General features: G+C 46.3%; 1 protein-coding gene across 1 annotated transcript in view; it reads right to left on the bottom strand.

Moving 5' to 3' along the window:
• LOC138959689 (ras-related C3 botulinum toxin substrate 1-like) overlaps positions 1-5,041 on the bottom strand; it is a gene marked incomplete at its 3' end in the record, with an annotated part of 43,243 nt that extends 38,202 nt beyond the window's left edge. Inside the window, 1 exon segment of the mRNA XM_070331274.1 lies at positions 4,670-5,041. Within this exon segment, the coding sequence (XP_070187375.1) occupies positions 4,670-4,710 (41 nt within the window).
• Between the last annotated feature and the right edge of the window lie 2,167 nt (positions 5,042-7,208).

Genomic DNA, 7,208 nt, shown 5'->3' with positions numbered 1-7,208 from the left:
GTTATTATATAACGTCCCGGCGTGCTAATTCACCGTCCCCGTGTGTCCCCGTGTGTCCCCGCGTGTCCCCGTGTGTCCCCGCGTGTCCCCGCGTGTTTTAGACACTGTCTAAAACACGCGGGGACACGCGGGGACACGCGGGAACACGCGGGGACACGCGGGGACACGCGGGGACACGCGGGGACACGCGGGGACACGCGAGGACAGTTTTACTGCACGCGGGGACGGTTAAATAGCACGCAGGGACGTTATTTTATAACATTCTGACCAAACAAAACAAAACAAAAATATTAAGTAAAAAATTTTTTTTTTTTTTTTAGAAATACATAAAGGATAGTCAGAATGTTATTATATAACGTCCCGGCGTGCTAATTCACCGTCCCAGTGTGTCCCCGTGTGTCCCCGCGTGTCCCCGCGTGTTTTAGACACCCCCTGTGACTAAAACACGCGGGGACACGCGGGGACACGCGGGGACACGCGGGGACAGTTTAACTGCACGCGGGGACACGCGGGGACGGTGAAATAGCACGGGGGGACGTTATTTTATAACATTATGAAAAAAAGAAAAAAACATTTTAATAAATAAATAAGTTAATTTTTTTTTTTTTTTTTTTTTTTTTAGAAATACACAAACGATAGTCAGAATGTTTTTATATAACGTCCCGGCGTGCTAATTCACCGTCCCCGTGTGTTCCCGTGTGTCCCCGCGTGTCCCCGCGTGTCCCCGCGTGTTTTAGACACGCGGGGACAGTTTAACTGCACGCGGGGACACGCGGGGACGGTGAAATAGCACGGCGGGACGTTATTTTATAACATTCTGAAAAAAAGAAGAAAACAATTTTTAATAAATAAATAAGTTAATTTTTATTTTTTATTTCATTTTTTTAGAAATACATAAAGGATAGTCAGAATGTTTTTATATAACGTCCCGGCGTGCTAATTCACCGTCCCCCTGTGTCCCCGTGTGTCCCCGCGTGTCCCCGCGTGTCCCCGCGTGTCCCCGCGTGTTTTAGACACCCCCTGTGACTAAAACACGCGGGGACACGCGGGGACAGTTTAACTGCACGCGGGGACACGCGGGGACGGTGAAATAGCACGGGGGACGTTATTTTATAACATTCTGAAAAAAAGAAAAAAAAATTTTAATAAATAAATAAGTTAATTTTTTTTTTTTTTTTTTTTTTTTAGAAATACACAAAGGATAGTCAGAATGTTTTTATATAACGTCCCGGCGTGCTAATTCACCGTCCCCGTGTGTCCCCGTGTGTCCCCGCGTGTCCCCGCGTGTCCCCGCGTGTCCCCGCGTGTTTTAGACACCCCCTGTGACTAAAACACGCGGGGACACGCGGGGACACGCGGGGACACGCGGGGACACGCGGGGACACGCGGGGACACGCGGGGACACGCGGGGACACGCGGGGACACGCGGGGACACACGGGGACACACGGGGACGGTGAATTAGCACGCCGGGACGTTATATAAAAACATTCTGACTATCCTTTGTGTATTTCTAAAAAAAAAAAAAAAAATAAAAATTAACTTATTTATTTATTAAAATTTTTTTTTCTTTTTTTCAGAATGTTATAAAATAACGTCCCCCCGTGCTATTTCACCGTCCCCGCGTGTCCCCGCGTGTCCCCGTACAGGGGGTGTCTAAAACACGCGGGGACACGCGGGGACACGCGGGGACACGCGGGGACACGCGGGGACACGCGGGGATACGCGGGGACACGCGGGGACACACGGGGACACACGGGGACGGTGAATTAGCACGGCGGGACGTTATTTTATAACATTCTGAAAAAAAAAAAAAATTTAATAAATAAATAAGTTAATTTTTTTTTTTTTTTTTTTTTTTTTAGAAATACACAAAGGATAGTCAGAATGTTTTTATATAACGTCCCGGCGTGCTAATTCACCGTCCCCGTGTGTCCCCGTGTGTCCCCGCGTGTCCCCGCGTGTCCCCGCGTGTCCCCGCGTGTCCCCGCGTGTTTTAGACACCCCCTGTGACTAAAACACGCGGGGACACGCGGGGACACGCGGGGACACGCGGGGACACGCGGGGACAGTTTAACGGCACGCGGGGACACGCGGGGACGGTGAAATAGCACGGCGGGACGTTATTTTATAACATTCTGAAAAAAAGAAAAAAAATTTTTTAATAAATAAATAAGTTACTTTTTTTTTTTTTTTTTTTTTTTTAGAATAACACAAAGGATAGTCAGAATGTTTTTATATAACGTCCCGGCGTGCTAATTCACCGTCCCCGTGTGTCCCCGCGTGTCCCCGTGTGTCCCCGCGTGTCCCCGCGTGTCCCCGCGTGTCCCCGTGTGTCCCCGCGTGTCCCCGCGTGTCCCCGCGTGTTTTAGTCACAGGGGGTGTCTAAAACACGCGGGGACACGCGGGGACACGCGGGGACACGCGGGGACAGTTTAACTGCACGCGGGGACAGTTTAACTGCACGCGGGGACGGTGAAATAGCACGGGGGGACGTTATTTTATAACATTATGAAAAAAAGAAAAAAAAAATTTTAATAAATAAATAAGTTTTTTTTTTTTTTTTTTTTTTTTTTTTTTTTTAGAAATACACAAAGGATAGTCAGAATGTTTTTATATAACGTCCCGGCGTGCTAATTCACCGTCCTCGTGTGTCCCCGTGTGTCCCCGCGTGTCCCCGCGTGTCCCCGCGTGTCCCCGCGTGTCCCCGCGTGTCCCCGCGTGTTTTAGACACCCCCTGTGACTAAAACACGCGGGGACACGCGGGGACACGCGGGGACACGCGGGGACAGTTTAACTGCACGCGGGGACACGCGGGGACGGTGAAATAGCACGGGGGGACGTTATTTTATAACATTATGAAAAAAAGAAAAAAAAAATTTTTAATAAATAAATAAGTTAATTTTTTTTTTTTTTTTTTTTTTTTTTAGAAATACACAAAGGATAGTCAGAATGTTTTTATATAACGTCCCGGCGTGCTAATTCACCGTCCCCGTGTGTCCCCGTGTGTCCCCGCGTGTCCCCGCGTGTCCCCGCGTGTCCCCGCGTGTCCCCGCGTGTCCCCGCGTGTTTTAGACACCCCCTGTGACTAAAACACGCGGGGACACGCGGGGACACGCGGGGACACGCGGGGACACGCGGGGACACGCGGGGACAGTTTAACGGCACGCGGGGACACGCGGGGACACGCGGGGACGGTGAAATAGCACGGCGGGACGTTATTTTATAACATTCTGAAAAAAAGAAAAAAAAATTTTTAATAAATAAATAAGTTACTTTTTTTTTTATTTTTTTATTTTTAGAAATACATAAAGGATAGTCAGAATGTTTTTATATAGCGTCCCGGCGTGCTAATTCACCGTCCCCGTGTGTCCCCGCGTGTCCCCGCGTGTCCCCGCGTGTCCCCGCGTGTCCCCGCGTGTCCCCGCGTGTCCCCGCGTGTCCCCGCGTGTTTTAGACACCCCCTGTGACTAAAACACGCGGGGACACGCGGGGACACGCGGGGACAGTTTAACTGCACGCGGGGACACGCGGGGACGGTGAAATAGCACGGGGGGACGTTATTTTATAACATTCTGAAAAAAAGAAAAAAAAAATTTTTAATAAATAAATAAGTTATTTTTTTTTTTTTATTTTTTTTTTTTTAGAAATACACAAAGGATAGTCAGAATGTTATTATATAACGTCCTGGCGTGTTAATTCACCGTCCCCGTGTGTCCCCGTGTGTCCCCGCGTGTCCCCGCGTGTCCCCGCGTGTCCCCGCGTGTCCCCGCGTGTCCCCGCGTGTCCCCGCGTGTTTTAGACACCCCCTGTGACTAAAACACGCGGGGACACGCGGGGACACGCGGGTACACGCGGGGACACGCGGGGACACGCAGGGACACGCGGGGACAGTTTAACTGCACGCGGGGACATGCGGGGACGGTGAAATAGCACGGGGGGACGTTATTTTATAACATTCTGAAAAAAAGAAAATTTTTTTTTTTTAATAAATAAATAAGTTAATTTTTTTTTTTTTTTTTTTTTTTTTAGAAATACACAAAGGATAGTCAGAATGTTTTTATATAACGTCCCGGCGTGCTAATTCACCGTCCCCGTGTGTCCCCGTGTGTCCCCGCGTGTCCCCGCGTGTCCCCGCGTGTCCCCGCGTGTCCCCGCGTGTCCCCGCGTGTTTTAGACACACCCGATTAGCCGGACATTGCCCAGATTTGGGTATTTCCTCAATCGGATTGTAGCTCAATGGCAGTCCGCCTATTTCTGCGTGACTGTTTGTAGAAATAATTATGGCCAGGAAATCCATGTGTCAAATAGGACAATATTTTAAACTGGGCGTACATGGATGCGTGGGCTACATAGGAAATCAGGCTGAATGGACCCACACACGTTTTCCTTGTTAAAGTATTCACTTCACCAAGTCAAAGGACACAATATGATTCCCAGTGAGAATAATTCCAATCGCGTTTAAACTATCGGAATATCAATAACAAGCGTCTACAGTTGAGAATATGTTTTTCCCCCTGATTCAGACTGATACAACAACAACGACAACGGCGTACTATTCACATCTATATTCAGCAAAAGATTTTTTTTGAAAGCACAGTAACACCTTAATAATGAAGCTAAAATTACATTTAACAAAACGATCAACCAAACAAGTTTATGGTTACTTACCCATCTCCAACTAATACACACTTGACACTTTTTGACACCATCCTGATGAATTAAACTGACGACTGACTAGGAACTAAAATCGTACATTAAAAGCACTGTAGTTTGCATCCGAAAACTGTCACCAAAAACTAGTGTCGAAACGACGCTCCCTTTCTCAACACGTCAAAAATTAGCTCGGAAAATGTCCACAAGTTGAAAATGCCACGCCGGCTTGTTGTGCACCAGACTGTGTGTGAGTGTTGGTGTCACTGTCACAAGCCCTCTCAGGCCAGGAATTCCTAGTGACAGCCAGTGGCAGAGAGTTTTCACCAGCACAACAAACGGAACATGTGCATGGGCCCGCTTTGCCAAGGCGTTTCTCCTTCCTGGTTGTCGTCGGCACGGTATTGTTGTTACGTTGTGTCGCCTCAACGTGCCCGCGTGTGTTGAATATTACACGCGTTAAAAACCAAGACGAGCGTCTGACGCGGACGGACTTTCTCTGACTGTTCAAAGAGTGAATTTGTATTAGAATTTCTGTCGTTTCTCTGTAAAAAGTCGATGCGTTTGGTAGGCCTTTGCTATCTCTAGTTTTGTTGTTTGTTTTGCTGTTGTTGTCGCGGTGGGTATTTTTTTTACAAACGAGTACACGGTCTGTTTACTTTCTGCTGACATCAACGTCATGCTGAGGTATACTTTTAATTCAATTTAGAATTTTATAAATTAGCTACCACAAGGGGTTAAGGACGAACTTGAGGACAAGGAGAAACCGAAACTAAAGTGGCCTAATTCTCGCCCTGAAAACTCACGTACTGGGAGTGTAAGACTTAGAGAATTAGAGTGCGTGTACGCGTGTGTACCGGTGTTTGTGCGTGCCGTGTGTGTGTGTGTGTGTGTGTGTGTGTGTGTGTGTGTGTGTGTGTGTGTGTGAGAGAGAGAGAGAGAGAGAGACAGAGACAGAGACAGAGACAGAGTGTGTGTGTGTGTTGAGGGACAAACAGGCAGACAGACAGACCGACAGATAGACAGATAGATAGACAGAGGGACAGGGATTGCCAAGGTAGTATTTTACACACAGATCTGAGCAAGGATGACGTTCATTTAGTCATGACGTACTTCTTTCAAAGGTGCACTGCAAATGAGTTCATCGTTTGTCCGAGCGCAGAGCTGGTTCTTCTGCTACTTACAACTACTAGTCTCACTATCGCTGGTACTACTACTACTCCTCCTACTCCTACTACTACTACTACTACTACTACTACTACTACTACTACTACTACTACTACTACTACTACTACTACTACTACTACTACTACTACCACCATCACCACCACCACCACCCGGCAATACTACTACCATGCTTTTGGTGCTACCACGAAGTACAAGAAACGGTAGACACATAATTATTAAGCCACCCACTCTCCAACCCGACCCCTAGGCTACCCAGCAAAAACTTATTTTATGCACAGGTAGCTTATCTACAAGATAAACAAGTCATACTGAGTAGCTGTATATCCTTGCTGCTCAGTCCAATGAAATTTAAATCCTCCCCACTGCTGTTTTATGCGCCGTGTAAAAAATGATCCGCACATCCTCTTTGGTCTTAGAATTAAAAAAAAATCAGCGGCTGACAGTGCTTACGGAATAAAGTCAACAACTCCGAAACAAAAATGCTGACGAACGTGTATCACTTATCTTGCGGTTGTATCGTGATAAAAATGTACGGTTCGTTTAGTGTATCAGATAAGATAGGAAAACTGTCATGTTCATTTTCATGTTCATATTCAATGAAAAATTGTCTCTTATATCGCATCACTCATAGTCAAAACATATTCCTTATTCAGTGGCTGCCAACTAGCTGCTACCATTTGTGACGTTGGCTGTCAATGACATCAGTGAGTCTACAGTTCAAGAACCATACAATGAAATCTCCAATACGGCTATTCTTCCTTAATCGGCGGTGAATGGGATGTGTTCTATGCTTGCACAATGGGTAGATGGGAAGGAAAAGGTCGTTTTCAATGTTACTTCTTGGAGAAAATGATACCCCTAGACCGTTCATAGAAACAAGGGTGGGGGGGAGGGGCTTTACGTCCTGTCAGAGAATTCCTATTAGGGACATACATTTCTTTGGAAACATTTGTGACCCTCCACCACGAAATGAGTCGCATGTCACCTCGCGCGGTTCTGCGCTAGGCTTGATATAATTATAAGTCCGGGGAGTGTCTAGTAACAGTCATGAGGGTCACCTTAGTCACAGGCTTATAACTCAAACAGTTTTCGCTCTTTTCTAAAACGGGTTTCTTCACTGGATAGAGCATAAAAAACTTGTTAGGAAAATGTAAAAATTTGAAAATCATGAAAGGTGACATGCGACTCATTCCCTGGTGGAGGGTCACATTTACAGAAAGTGGTTCCCCAAAACTACGTCTCAGCACTGGTGACAGAAAGTTTTTTCTGGCGTTCTGTTTTGGAATTCTTTGTGTGTTAATACTTTCTGTTTTTACCATTTTTATTTTTATTTTAAATATAGATTAGGCAATCCTGAAAAGTGTACGAA

Source organism: Littorina saxatilis, linkage group LG2 (assembly GCF_037325665.1).
Source record: "Littorina saxatilis isolate snail1 linkage group LG2, US_GU_Lsax_2.0, whole genome shotgun sequence".
NCBI classification, from domain to species: domain Eukaryota; kingdom Metazoa; phylum Mollusca; class Gastropoda; order Littorinimorpha; family Littorinidae; genus Littorina; species Littorina saxatilis.
Note: the sequence above shows the minus strand (reverse complement) of the source record. Positions and strands in the feature narration are given on the sequence as shown.